At 55.1% G+C, this 14,709-nt stretch overlaps 3 protein-coding genes across 3 annotated transcripts; 2 read left to right on the top strand and 1 right to left on the bottom strand.

Moving 5' to 3' along the window:
- Positions 1–301: 301 nt before the first annotated feature.
- NCLIV_015140 (putative ribose-phosphate pyrophosphokinase) lies at positions 302–5,023 on the top strand (the record flags this gene model as incomplete). Its single annotated transcript, XM_003881704.1, has 6 exons — positions 302–1,437; positions 1,906–2,029; positions 2,627–2,785; positions 3,322–3,414; positions 3,951–4,250; positions 4,841–5,023. The coding sequence occupies 6 exons, from the start codon at positions 302–304 to the stop codon at positions 5,021–5,023; spliced, it is 1,995 nt and encodes a 664-aa protein (XP_003881753.1).
- A 3,042-nt stretch (positions 5,024–8,065) lies between these two features.
- Positions 8,066–10,875, bottom strand: NCLIV_015150 (conserved hypothetical protein; the record flags this gene model as incomplete). Its single annotated transcript, XM_003881705.1, has 5 exons — positions 8,066–8,182; positions 8,550–8,782; positions 9,260–9,350; positions 9,860–9,949; positions 10,579–10,875. 5 exons carry the CDS (start codon positions 10,873–10,875, stop codon positions 8,066–8,068), a joined length of 828 nt encoding a protein of 275 aa, XP_003881754.1.
- Positions 10,876–12,066: 1,191 nt separating this feature from the next.
- NCLIV_015160 (hypothetical protein) lies at positions 12,067–14,533 on the top strand (the record flags this gene model as incomplete). Its single annotated transcript, XM_003881706.1, has 3 exons — positions 12,067–12,112; positions 13,543–13,965; positions 14,430–14,533. 3 exons carry the CDS (start codon positions 12,067–12,069, stop codon positions 14,531–14,533), a joined length of 573 nt encoding a protein of 190 aa, XP_003881755.1.
- Positions 14,534–14,709: the final 176 nt, after the last annotated feature.

The following is a 14,709-nucleotide window of genomic DNA, read 5'->3' on the forward strand; positions in this document are numbered from 1 at the left end:
TCGTTTCTTGTCCAGTCCCAGCAAAGGCTGCGCATGTCTCTCTCTGCAACTGCTCTCCCAAACATAAGTTTCGGTAAATCTCTATACGTAGCTCTAGCCGGTCATAGAGATCTACTTTTGTATGCATGCATGCACCAGGACATGGATCCAGAGATCAATATGTGAAGGCATGAATGGGTACAAGTAATAAGTTTTGCGTTGGATGACGCTTCTTTTTCGATAGGTTTTTCATGTGGTCAGTCCAGCTCAGGTTATCAGCTTCGTTTTCCCCAGTGCGTGTGTCTCGGTTTTTCATCGCAACATGGCGACTGCTTGGCGAGTCAAATCGGCGTTCAGCCCCTCCTGCTTCTCTCCCTCTTCCTCGATTTCCTTGACCTTGGCCCCTTTGTCTTCTTTGTCTCCCTCGTGTAGTATCGCTTCTGCGCGAGCTCCTTCGTCTCGTGTTTCTGTGAAATCCGAGCACCAAGGGCCTTCCCCTCTCTCTTCTCCGCATTCGCGCTCGGCCTTTTCTGCCTCGCCGTTCCTCCGCTGGAACGCAAAGGCGGTCGTCCTCGGGCGTCCAGATGGCTCCCAGTCTTCTCGCCTGCTTTTCTCCACAGCAGTCTGGCGACCTCGGCGTCGGCCCCGCAGGCTCCTCCCAGCAGACGCGTCCCTCTGGCGCGGGGCGGCGCCCGAGTGGGCCCGAACCGAAGGCGGCCCCGCGATCGGGGCCCCGGGCCCAGAGCGCGGCGCGCCGACTCCGACCGCGCCCGAGCCGAACGCGGGGGCGCGTCTCGACAGAGCCCTGAGGGACACCGGCGCCCTGGACGGAAACGGCACGGAAATCAAGGGCCCGTTCGCCCTGGCGCTGGCCTTTGCGGCGATTCTCTTCCCGTTCCTTGGAATCTCCGACCGGCAAGGCCAGAGCCGCGCCGAGGCGTCTCGCGCGTCGGCTGTCTCCAAGCCTCCCTCCGCAGCGCGCTCGTCTCCCGCCACGTCTTCGGGGCTCGTCGGAGCGCTCCTCGCCCCGTCCCCCTCGGCCTCGCCCGCTCTCTGTGCGGAGAAACACGCCTCTTCTCCGCCCGCGCCAAGCGCGCCTTCGGGGGCTTTGTGTGACGCCCCGTCTCCGGCCTCTCCTTCTGATTCCGAGGCCTCGGATCCGGCTCTTTCTGACGCAGCCGCCTCGGATTCGATCTACCAGGAGCTGTGCGCGGACTCGTCCCTGCAGCTGTTCACAGGCACGGCGCACCCTGAGCTCGCGCGGGAGATTGCGGCGCACCTGAACGTGACGCTTGGGAGGACCCAGCTGGGACGGTACGCAGATGGCGAGGTGGTGATCCAAATTCTCGACGAGGTCCGGGGCAAAGACGTTTTTGTCATTCAAAGCACACCCGCAGCAGGCGGCGACGTCCACACGTGCCTCGTTGAGTTGTTTCTCCTCCTCACCGCCATTCGCAGGTAGAGGCGAAGGACACGAAACCAGAGAGAAAAAGGGGAAGAAAGCGATGGAGAGCAAGAAAGAAGGAAAGGGTAACGATGGAGAGAGCCTAGAGAGGAGTGAGAGCGAGGCAGATACGCGGCAGACCCGGACGGTAAAACGCAGGGATGTCAAACTCCGCACATACACAACGGTCAAGATGCCTCGTTTACCCCTTCCTCTAGGCGCATAAACAATTATATATATATATATATATATATATAGTTAGGTGGAAGGTTCCAGTGGAGTAAACCGATGTCTTTCTCTCCCTTTAGTCTTTCTTTAAAGACCGTTATATAAACCTGCAAAAGCATATATATATATATATATATATATATGCATTTGAATAATATGAACACCGGTGAATGCTTGTGTATGTATATCTGGAAATACAACGATGTGTGTATATATCTAATCGAAGAAACGTGTGTATTTCGGTTTGTTTTTAGGGCGTCGGCGAAGCGCATTATCGCTGTGCTTCCCTGCATGCCTTATGACCGCGAGACGGAGTTGACTCACGGCGACGACATTCTGACGCCCATGGCTGCAGCGGATCTGGCCATTCTTCTTCAGGTGAGAGAGCAAGGAAGCGATAGAGATCAAAGTTGACATGTGTGCATGCATTGCATGCGTTCGGATGAAAATGAGGGGGCGATGCCAGATTGCCGCGTCTGTTGGAGAGAAGAGACTGTTGTCGAGAGGAGACGAGACGCACCGCGTGATGAAGGCGAACCGAGGAGATACTGCTTGGGACTCCCAACAGCTACGACCAGGCGCGTGGAACTGCGTTCCTCTACGTGTAAATCAGTTTGTCTCAGTAGAACTCAGAGACGCCATTGAAGAAACATGACATGCGAATGAGGAAAATCATGTACAAACACATGTACAGAGATGCATTTGTATATATGCTCATATATGTATGTTTATGTATACGTTATGTATAAAGTCATGTATATATATATATATATATATATATGTGGGCAGGGGTACAGGCGCTTGATCGGTAGAGGCAGGTGTATCGATTGGGGACGCGGCAAGAGGAGATGCTAGCGCGACTGTAGAGGAATGCGTGTGGTGGTCTGGAGGCGCGCGATTCGTGACGCGTCTGTTGGGCACAGAGCCCGAAGCTGCATGCGCTTCTGTGCAGTGTTTTCCTCTGCGTCTCCACAGGTATGCGGCGCAGACGGGGTCATGTTTGTGGACATCCACAACCCGCGCATGGAAGGCTTCTTTACCTCGCCCTCGGGCCCGCCGCTGCCGATGACAAACATCCAGCCTCACCGCCTCGCCGTCAAGTACTTCCAGAAGAAGGATCTCGTGCGGCCCGTGGTAAGGCTCGAAGAACGAAGGTGCAAAAGGAACGAAGCCGTGCGGGATCCTGTTGCTAGCAGGTGTCTATCTCCCGACTAAATGCATGCATGTGAATTTTCATGTCACTGTATGTGTGTGCTCCTATACACACAGACACATGTATTGAGTCCGACAGTTCTGTACACACGTATGGATCCTAACTACCGATGTATATTATATATGAGTATTTTCACATGTGCAAGTATTCATGTATGTTTATGAATATCTGAACACGTATGTTTCAGGTGTGAAAAGATAGAAGACTGGGGAAGAGGCGTATCCTGTCTTTCCGGTCTCTGAATGCTTCCCATATAATCGCAGTCCATGCCTGCCTGCCGAATCTGCGTAACGCTCTCTGTAGTTCACAAAGTATTCGGCTCTGCCTCTCTGGAAGTGCGTGCGTATATGTATATGTGTGGCCAAATGTATCCACATATCGGCGATGGGGAGGCGTCGAGCTGTGCGGGGGATTTTAGAGACCCCTGACTCGTGCTGTGCGCGTTTCCTTCCGGCAGGTCGTCGCCACAGACAACACAGCCGGCGAGAAGGCCATGGCCTTCTGGACGCTCTTGAAGAAGAACGGAATCAGCGCCGGTTTCACCACCATGGTAGGCAAGGCGCGAAAAGGGAGGCGTGGTCCCACAACTACCAATGCACAGTCACAGATATACAATCAACGAACATACCGACATGCATACATGCATACATCCACACAGAAATTGCATGCATATACCCATGCATAGACGTATCTATACATATATACATATATACATATATATATATATGTTTATATAGACATCGACAGATTTATACAGCTATATAGAATGCGCAGACACAGGGCGTACGTATAAACATATCGCTGACTATATAATTTCATGTTCATATTTGTATTTACATGTATGAGTACCTCTATCCATATCTACATGCGGATAAGTATGTACCTTGATATCTATATTGGTGCATTAGTTGACAGATATGCACATGCATATCTATGTGCATCTTCGTAGGCGAGTGTCGTCTGCATGCAGGAGTCTGTCAATGCATGTGTTGGGCAGTCTGTGATCCCCGACCCCGCTGGGCTCCAGTGCGGACCGGCTTCGCCTGTGCCTGAGGCCCCCAGTCTCGTGCGGCTTTCTGCTCTCAGGTGTGTGATGCTCCGAAGCGGGAGGTGCGAGAAGGCTCTCCCATTCTCTTCTCCAATGTTGGGGAGCGGCCGGCGAGTTCCTGCGAGGGCGAGAATAACCGCATGGCGTTGAACCACGTGGGAAACGTCGAGGGCTGTGACTGCATCATAGTGGACGACATCATCGACACCGGGGAGAAGGCAGCGGCGACCGCGAAGGAGTTGCAGGCTGGCGGCGCGCGACGAATCTTCATGCTCGCCACGCACGGCGTCCTCTCCAAGGGCTCTGTAGACCGGATCAACAAAAGCCCGATCCAGGAAGTAAGCGAGGGGACAGAGAGGCAGAACTAAAGAGAAGAACCGAAGGGAGACAGAGAAAGCGCAGGACGCGACTCGGGCGCGCCAGAGAGCGCAGAAGGAGGCCGCATGGTCGACAGAACGAAGCACGGGAGGCGTGCTATCTCCTCTAACTCTCGTCCTGTGCACGATTCCCCGGTTTTCCCTGCCGGGAGCCCTTTTGTGTCTTCTTGTTTCGATGTCGTGAATCGCACCGCCTGGCGTGTAGCGGGGTCTAGGTCTGTGTCGAGCGGTTTGCGTGTTCAAGCTCTTTTGCTCCCTCTTCGTTCCGTGTTTCCCGCGTTCTTTCTGCGGCCGCGTCCCGTCGCTGTACCCCGGCCCTGGAGGGGGTCGGCGCCCTGAGCCGGTAGTAGGGCCCTCAGGCGCAGATGGTGCGCTTTGTTCTCCAGCTTCTTGTGTGGGGTGTTTGGCCGTTCCGAGGGCCGATGTCGTGGCGGTTTGCGTAGCGTCTGTTCTCGGGCCTTCCGAGCCTCCGCGGCCACACAGCGCGGGCTCGCTCCCCACGTGGCGTCTTCATCTGCAACAGTCTGTCTGCTCTCACCTCTGCTGCGCAGGTTGTTCTCACCAACACTGTGCCGATTCCGCCGCACATCTTCTGCGAGAAGCTAGTCGTTCTGTCTGTGGGAAAACTCATGGCTGAGGCCATCAAGCGCGTGCATGCGGAGGAGTCGCTTTCGAATTTATTCGATTGCCGCACGGTGGCGGCGCAGCTCCCTGAGCGGAACACGTCCAAGTAGACGTCTCACGCAAACGCGACGCGCCCTGCCTAGGGTTTACGGTATGACCTGCAGGAAGCGCCAAGTGCGCGGACGACGGCAGAGTGAAGAAGACGCATTGACGGCAGTGGAGAAGCCAGAGACTCACACGTGAAGCGTCGAGCAGAATCCAAAAAGGCCCTCTCGCTGGGGGTCGTCCTTCGTCGCGTATTCCTTGTTTCCTTGTCTTGTTCGATTTCACTTTTTCGTGATACTCCTTTCTTTCTTTTCCTGTCTGGTTTCGGCTCTGCCCGGAGTTCGCCGCTGGCGATTTCCCGCTCGCTCGCCTGTCCAACGCGGTCGATGTTGGAGGGAGCATTTCTCAGTTCCATTGCGCAGGCTGTGGGGCAGGGCGACGCATGCGCCGGCCCGCTGGTGAGCCTTGCGGGGCGTGTAGTTTTGTCGACACCAGATTCGGATGGAGGGGCTGACCCATATGTATAGAAGATGTTGTAGCCAATGTAGCTGATGGTCCAGGCACTGCCTTCTATGCTGTGTCATGCTCTCTTTTCTGTCTTGTGTCATGTTTCTGCCTTTCGTCTCTCGTCTGTCTCTACTGTCTCGGTTTTCTGCGAGGATTGTTCTTTTCTCTTGATTGTCGCCCATGCCATCGTTTTCCCCGTACCGATTTGAAGCGGTTTGCAGGCTTCGCCGTGGCTCGAAATTCTATTTCCGTCTCTGAGGTCGCAGCTCAGCCGCCCGGGCCCTCCTCCAAATCGCGTTTCTGATTCGTCTCGTGCTACGTCCCCCCCCATGTCACTCGGAGGTGTTTTGCCTTGTCCGGTCTGTGACTCCGTACCGCGTAGCGCCTCTGTCTCAGAGCGAGCGAGGTCCTCAGCGCATCAGTGGCGCAAGTTGCGCCTCGATGAAGAAAGGTGTCTTGGTACACAGTTGACGCCCCCTGCTGTTTGCATGTATCCGCATATGTGTAGTAGTGTATATGTATATAAATATTTGAGTTTCGTGCGCGGTTCATATATATATATATATATATATATGTATATGTGTATATATATGTATGAAACTGCATGTATATGTAGATATGAAGTGCATATCTCCCCTCCGTGTGTATGGAAAAGTGTAGACAAGCATCTCTGGAATCGGGGGGGGAAATCTGTGCAGGAAGCATCACGATGACGTGAACGGCGGCGGCCAGATGTCCTTGCATGCAAGTTGTTGGTTTGTGGCTCGCGACCCAGAAGAGCCGAAGCGCCCGATTTGAAACCGCCTGCGAATCCTCTTGGAGAGAAGGCGCGTCAGTGGTGCTCGAAGATTAGCGTCGCGATAGGGGCACTGACGGGGACACCCGGAAGCCGCACGCGACAAAGGAACCGTCTTTGCGCTTTCGAGACCGACCGCAGGTTCGACGTTTTTTCCTGTAATGCCTTGTGTGGCAGGAAGGCAAGGAAGGTCCCCTTTGCCATCAGTGGTGTCCGGTGTACGCACACGGGAAATAGGGTAGGGTCGATGGCACAACAGGCTTGTGAACGTTTGCCATGGCCGCCTGCACTGCAAACTCTCTCCGTGCATGTCTATGCTGTTGTTGCGTGATTTGGAGAGAAACCCCGAGAACGTTAATCTCTGCGCGTCGCCTCTGGGCTCCCCTCTCCCTCAACCGTTTTCCAGAGTGATCGTGAAATGCGATGCGAAACACGCGACTCTCTACTCATGAACAGGCCACCCATATCCCGAGCCTGTGCATCTCAATGTGTCGGTCTGACGGCCGTTGGCTCGTAGATAGAGCACGCGCTCGACGCAGAGCCGTTCGGATCGCGATTTCGGGGGAGAGTCGAGTTTTCGACAGAGCCACAAAAACGCGATACGACAGGACGCAGACCTGGGCGGGTCTGTGTAGATACACTCGAGGCCCGCGCCTTCGCACCAGAGGCAGAATCGGTAGAGCGACATGGCTGTGGCAGGCATAAAGGCCGAGGGTGCGAGACGTTTACAAGAATTGACAAGTCTGTGTACATCTCAGCGCGTCCTCGAGTGGCGCATCTGTCGTGGTCGAAAACGACCTTAACGAAAGGCCACCAGTTGTCTGTCCCCCGGACGTGCAAACGCATAGACGAAAGCAAACATGTCAACCTCCACGCCGAAACCGAACGCAAAAACATTTCGCGCAGATTCAATTGGCAGCTGCCAGAGAGACGCTGTGACGGTACGAGCGGGACGCGGTGCACGCAGAGAACGAGGACGTAGCGAGGAGACAAGACACGGAGGGCGACGTAACTGGAGCCCAGACGAGGGACCAGGATGCAGACAGCAGGAGCGGGACGGTGCGAGGACGTTATGGGCAGGAGTCGCGGAAAACGAGAATAAAAAGATAAGATATCCAAAAAATCAGAGAACGGGAGGGACGAGCGACACAGAAACGCCCACGTAAACAGGCAACAGAGGCAGATGGAGCGGAGAGAGAGGACATAGCTCGATCAACGCACCCCACATCTGCATGTTCCTGCCCCGCATTGGTCTCCGCCTCTCTAATTCTGAACAGCGAGAAGACCTAGCTGTCTGCATTCCGTCGACTTCCCAGGCTTTGCGCCTGCATGCCCTCTCGTGCTTCATCCCCGGAAGCATGTGTCATTCCTTCCGTTCCATGTTTCAGACTTGGCACCTCTCGTCACATTTCCTCTCTCCTCAGGTGCTTCTCTCTCTGGTTTCTCTCGTCCGTCTGTCCCTTTCTCTCTACTCTCTTTCTCCGTCGTCTCGTCTTTCTCCTTTCTCTCCCTTCTCTCCTTTCTTTCCTTTCTCTCCTTTCTCTTCTCTCTCCGTTCTCTCGGTCCCTTCATCCTACCCGGTCTCGCAAACAGTCTGCGCTGCCATCGTGCGAGTGAATCTGCGGCAGATTTTCGACCTTCCTTCCTTGGCGCCATCTGCTTTCTTCTTTTCTTTGTTCTCTCTGTTCCTCCCATCTTGTGTTCCCTTCCTTCTGCCGCTTCCTGCCTCTACCTTCCTTTCGCGCCGTTCCGCCCCTTTCCCTCCGTGTCTCTCTCGCGTCCCGTCGCTGCCTCGACCCCCTTCTCACCGGCCCTCGGCGCTCGACGCTCTGCTACCAGGCCTTCTCTGCAACGCGGCCGCTGCGCGCTGCTGCTGCGCCTCCGCCGCCCTCCGCAGCTGCTGGCAGCCGCGCCTGACCGTCTGCGACAAAACCGCGAGTCGACAGAGCGCGCAAACGCGCGATGAAGGCTAGACGATGCGCAGTCATACATTCTCTATATCGCCAACAACACACTCCTAGTTCACAGACACCCTGCGGCACTGCTTCCGCGGGAGACAGGCAGAGATGGATCGGCCGAGCGAAAGCTACGAAGAGCGAGAGACGCGAAAAAATGGATGGAGTCGCGAGAAAAAAGGGAGACGGCCCTGCGTCGACCTTTGCACCGCATCACGCGCGAAAGGCCCGTCGCGGCCTCTGTGGTGGGTGCGCGTCAGGCAAGCTTCGCGCCTGGTCGCCTTTGTCCGTGTGTTCACCGCCCGCCGCTCTCTGCCATGCAAGGCTTCTCACCATTCTCATCAAATCGTCAAAGTTCTCTCTGGCAGTGAACAAGTTCATCTCGAGAGTCGCGGAGAGCGGAATCTCCAGCTGGGCCTGAATCTGCTCGTGGAGTGGCAAATCCGAGGTCCGCGAAGCCGCCAATGTCGCCGCTTCTGCGCTCGGAAACTCAGCGTCGGGGTTGCACATGTGCTGCTCCTCGAGGCCTCCTTTTCTGCGGTACGGGCCTTCTTCCGGGTGAAGGGCTGAATCCAGAAAAGGGAAAAAACAGGAGACGAAGCGGGTCACCGGCACAAACGCGTGCACAGCTCGGCCCTCTGCATTCGCACCTCCTTCCCAAATACATGGCAAGGGCCAAATCGTCATTCGAGGAGAGGTTCGAGTTCCCCGGTGTTCTCGTTATTTGCCTCTCTCCGAGCTGTTTTCTCGTGCACTTCTTCTCTCCCTCATCTTTCGTGTCCTCGATCCCGTCCACGCGACGTTTTCCTGCGTTCCGAGTCCGTCTCTCGCGATTCGAATTGTGCGTGTGAGTCTCGACTGTTCTACTTGTGCTATTTCTGTCGCCTCCTTCTCTGCTCCTGTCTGGCTCGGTAGGCCTCGATCCTCTCGAGCTTTCATGCGCGACGCGCACGGCCGTCCTCTTTGTGCCCGTTTCCCGTGTTCCTCCAGTTGTCGTCTGCGAGAGTGCCTGTCTTCGCGGCCTTCTCCGCTGTTCACCTCACCTTGCTGCTCGTCAAGAAAACTGATGATTCTGAAGGCGGTCTCTGTGTCTGTTTCTCGCAAGTCCACGCGACCGCTGGAGATGTACGGAACCTGGGAAAAAAGAAACAAGCGAGATTCGGGACGAACGCTGGACTCTTTAGAGTTTAGGGTTCCGCATTCAGGCACCGCCAGCTGCCGTAACTCGGACCGACGGATTCTTTCCACAAAAACGCACGGCCGGCTGCGCTCGGCACCTCGTGACCTACACAGCTAAACTCGGTTTTCGCGTCGTTTGTCGTTCGTGGGTAAGACGAGAGACGCAGGCGAGACGTGTACACGTCATTCATTGCGTTCTCGAGGGCCGACCCACAACGGACGAAAAGAAATGCATGCGCGCACAGCTACATTTGTATTGGTCTATTCTGAGGGGCTCGGCATTCGGAGTACGTATGAAGCGCGGTCACGCACGAGGCTTTGGCAGGAGACACCACACCACCAAAAATCTGTGCATGTGTCGAGATTGGAGTGTATGTACAGACACGATACCTATTTCTGGTGATAAGAGAGGAAGCGGTGTCCAGCGTACATTTGAAAAACCAAAATGGACAGCTCCGGCTCACCAGAATGCGACTGAGCTTCTTGACCCATTCGTTCGGGTCGGTCTCTGCCTCCTTCAAAATTTCCGTCAAGACGTCTTTGCTCGCCTCACGCTGCAGACACGCAGGGCACGGCCATGCACAAAACAGGCGGGCGAGTGACGATCTGTCATGGAAACACAAGAATCAAAGCAGGCGTAACGCGGCAAGGCCAGGCATGGATGTGTCAGGGACCAAGCAAAAAACGACCGGTCGCGTGGCGCTGAGGGGAACTTGAGCACAAACAAAACGCGCCGCCTGGCACAGGTTCAGGCATGTAACGGTCTTGCATGTGAGTGGAAAATGTGAGTCGCTGATACATACGAAAAAAAAATCTACACAGCCAGCTCGCGAACTGCCGGAATAGGGAGGGGTGACGGGCCGTCGCCAATGGCGAGACAAGGCTGCGAAACTACACTAAAAAAAGAAGCGGAAACCGAGAAGAACAACTCGCGTCTCGTTGGTATGACGCCGAGGCACACGAGAGAAACGTGAAGACGCCGGGAGAGGCGGGCGGGGAGGGAGGAGGCAGAAGAAAGGACTGTCTAGAGAATAGGAACTGAGAGGGCGAAACACTGGAATTCTTCCGTTTTGTTCCGACGACGCCGAGAGGATGTCTCTCAAGACGAAGAAGTGAATGAGCGCGAAAAGGAGAAAATGGAGGCGGAGCGACATAGAGTGGACTTCGGGTTCTGCTTGCTTACGAGTGCTGGGCGAAGATAGAGGAAAGAAGTCAAGACGCGGACTTTGAGTGGCGTGGACAGCATGATGAATCGCTGGTGTATGTAAACCAGAAGCGCAGGCGTTAACAGTCGAGCTGCATGGCAGGACGACCAGTTGTCCTTAATACTTCGTAGATATGCAATATACCTGCTGCTGAGGGCCTCATCTCTGGCCAGGTTAGCTGTTCCTGTCACCGAGCCCCCCTTCATCTGCGTTTCGCCTTCCTCTTGGCCGGCCTTCTCACTCCCGCCCGCCGTGCTTCCTTCTTCCGCCTCCATTTGAAAGAATCGGAAAGAATGACGAGCGCCGGAACGCTTTCGACAGCAGGAAGACGGAGAAGGGGAACACCCGCTTACCAAAAGGGGACAGGGACGGCCGCCAACAGGCTAACTTATAAGAGACGGTCAGAGGAAGAGCTGGACAGCCATAAAACCAGTCAGCCGAGTGTGCGCACAACGCGACAAGAAGTACGGAGCCTGGCATGGAGCTGACAGCCTGTCCATTACGTCAGATTCTGTGTGTTGACATGGTCAGAACAAACTTCGCAACGTACGTCGCAACCTTAAGCCGAGTCAGTGGGAAGGTGAAGCGGGAAAGAATCGAAACGAAGCCGCCATCTTCTTGTCTCCAGCGAACTCAGAAGCGTGGCCTGTCTTCCAGGCCTCGCGGCGTTAATCCGGGGTGTACATCGCTTGCACACCAAACAGTGGAGTGTTTTACGGAGAAGCGCTTAAAACTCAAGCGAAAAAAGCGCGTAAGGGAGCTTGGGCCCTCTCTATTCGCGGTATTTTGACGCCTTTGCACACTCCTCTGGTCTTGGGTTCAGCCTACCGCAGTTCGAACCCTTCAGGCAGCGCCTGCACGAGCGCGGCGTGTCTCGCCTCCCTCGGGACAGCCTGGACGGCTGGAACAAACGGGGAAATGGCCGCCAAAAAGGTGGGTGTCGTTCTGTTCTGTGTGTGCGGCGATGCTCTCTGGATGATCGCGACCCACTCCAGTTTTTTCCAGCCTGCGGCTTCCCAGGAAAAGGGACTCCAGACTCGCCTTTTTCTCTGCGGCCTCAGCGCAACGCGCAATTTTCGACACTGTGCGCAAAGCGCGCTCCGGACTGGCCACGCCGTCGGCTTATCTTCGGGTAGCTCCCCAGAAGAATTTTTCGGGCGCGTGGGGTTGACGGAAAAAAGACGAGAGAAGAAGAGCGTGCTTGCCGACTGCATGCGGCCGTGAAGTGTAGGTTGCTAGGACCCCTGCTAAATTTCCAGGGTGCGGGGCAACTAAGAGGTCTCTCTCCTTCGCGTCGTCTTCTCTCCGCGCTGTTCGCTCGGTTGGCCTCGTTCTTCCTCCACAGACACTTCTCGACGCGACTCCGCAGGGACTCCGAGCCCGTTGTACTTTTTTTCCTGTCTTTTTGTCGGTTCGCGTTTCCCCTCGGCTGCCGACTCGTCCCTCTCTCCCGCCCCGTCGCCACCATGAAGTCTGTGTATGCCTCTGAGACTATCACCATCCCTGCGGGAGGTAAGTTTGTCAAAGAATTGCGATAGGGCGATTCGCCGAGGAAAAATGCGTGAACTTTTTCATGCCTAGCCTTTGAGGAAGAGTTGCCATTTTTTCTGCGGGTTCCGGGACCTCGTTTTTTGTCCTCCCGCATGTATGTAGATGTGCCCCGACCCCTAGGAAAGCGGCAGAACACACTGGGGGAAAATGCGCCAAGAGCATAGGACTCTGGTCATTCAGACCCAAACTGGCAAAGCGGAAGTGTTTCCATCGCCACTTGGGAAGCGAAGCAGCTGCATTTTAGAGATCTTCGCTGGTCATGGAGGGGCGTTGAACAGGGAAGAGGGGTGGCCGCTCCTTCCTCTGGCCGCTCTCGCCTCCGCTTTTTGGGTCAGCTGTGTCTGATCTGCGTCAATTATATGCATGCTTTGCTGTCGTTAAAACTCGTCGTCTGAGCCCCGCTTCTTGCCTTTCGGTGCGCATCTTCCAATTTTTTGGAGGCAGGATGCGCAGAAAATGCGAAAAGTTGTAGCTGATGCTCGGCGAGGGGGGACAGGGTAGGCAGTGTCGGTACTCCGAAGGCGTTTTTAGTCTCGCGCCCGGAATACGGCAGGCCCTCGTCAGGGACGGCGGCGCTTCGTGTTGAATATGTGTGGCTGCCGGTTGTCACATTCTTCTCCAGTGTCACGAGTGTGCGGCTTCTTCCCGCAAAAGCCGAATGTGTTTCTGTTCGCACTTGGATTCGTTTGTAGCACACGAACGTCTGTGTGTGGGTGTCCTGATCTCGGGTTTGAGGGTGGACACAGAGCGGGAAAGACAAAGGGCAAATTTGCGGCGAGTCTCTTCATGTGCTTATGTTGCTTGCATAAGTGTAGACATGCTGTGACCGCTGTCTGAACCATGAGCGAAACAAGTGCGACGCGGCACGATGTGGAAACAGGACGCTTTCAGGGACCGTAGGAAAGTCAGTCCGTTTCTGAGGTGCTCGCGAGGAACGAAGTGGCATAGATGGCCTGTGTTTTCGTGGCAACACGAAAGCCGCTACGGCTTTGGAAACCTCCACTTCTACGTAGGGTGTCTGTACAGTTCCGGGGTTGCGAACAGTTTGTTCTGCGCGTCTGTGACCAGTTACCTGTGTCTGGTGGAGGGAGGTTAGAGTTGAACGGGCCCGACGAGACCCGAACGATTGCAGAAAACGGAATTGTGACAAAATGCAGGGCGTGTATTTGATCTATCTGTATAAATAATTCGTACAGAGAAGTAGTGGAGAGCAAAGAGGCTGGGGGAAACATCTGCAGGCGTTTCTTCTCTTGGAGGTGTCGACATATGTCTCCAACGATCAAAAAGTCGCTGTGCAGATTGCTGCGTGGCGATGGTTTTTGCGAGGCGTCTCGCTCCCGGCGCGGGTGGAAGAGGCATCTTTGCTGTCCGGTTTTGTTGTTTATCTGCAGTCACGGTGGATGTGAAGTCGCGGGTGGTGACGGTGAAAGGCAAGTATGGCGAAATCACGCGTGCGTTCCGCCATCTCCCCGTCGACATCCAGAAGACCAAGTCGGGGAACCGACTGAAGGTCGAGATGTGGTACGGAACCTGCAGAGACCTCAGCTGCATCCGCACGCTGTGCTCCCACATCAAGAACATGTTCACTGGTGTGATGAAGAAGTTCCAGTACAAGATGCGCTTCGTGTATGCGCATTTTCCCATCAACGTGAACATCAGCGCCAACGGAAGCGTCGTCGAAATCCGCAACTTCTTGGGCGAGAAGCGCGTGCGAATCGTCAAGATGCTTCCGGGTGTCAAGTGTGAAAAGGCCACCAACGTTAAGGACGAAATCGCGCTGACTGGAACGGACGTCGAGCTCGTCTCTCGATCAGGTACGGGCTTCCAAGAGGCGAACGCGAGGGGGTGTGGTCGGGCCGGCAAAAACATGTAACGGGCCCCAGATGATCTCTCAAGGGGAATAGATGTACCTGTGCATCTATGCAAAAATGCGTGCGTATGGCGCGGCAGCGTAGCAGTCGACACCTGGGTGGCAGAAGATAAACCGACGATGGCCGGTGTTGAGAACTAGACGACCCTCACGTAGACGTCTCTAGGCGACAGACGCACGCAGGTTTTGTGCGTGGATGCTTTCACGACGCCAAGTTGTTCGTCTTGATATTGCGGTTGCCTCCGCACCAGAGATGTGCCAGTGTTTAAGCGAGCGTCGATCGATACACAGATCTTGGGCAGCGCACGGAACTGCACAGTGCAGTGTGTTCACGCTCTCTCAGATCGTTTGTCTGCGGTCGCGCAACATGCAGCCACATGTGTCGGTGTTTCTGTTCGTGTACTTCAGCGGCTTTGATCCACCAGTCGACCTTGGTCAGGAGAAAGGATATTCGTAAATTCTTGGACGGCATCTACGTGTCAGAGACGAGCACTGTGGAACAGGACGCGTAAATGACAGGAAGCAAGGGCCTGCTCTCTGCCGTTCTCTGCGTGTCTCACACGCTCCTCGATGTGTGTCCGTAAGGACAGAGGGATCGTTTGTGGGCTCAGCGAGAACACAGATAAGCTGCCTCCGCGTGTGTCGAGGATGAGGGAGAGAAGGAGCCGAAACTAGTTTACGTTTGCCT

This window comes from Neospora caninum, chromosome V, assembly GCF_000208865.1.
Source record: "Neospora caninum Liverpool complete genome, chromosome V".
NCBI classification, from domain to species: domain Eukaryota; phylum Apicomplexa; class Conoidasida; order Eucoccidiorida; family Sarcocystidae; genus Neospora; species Neospora caninum.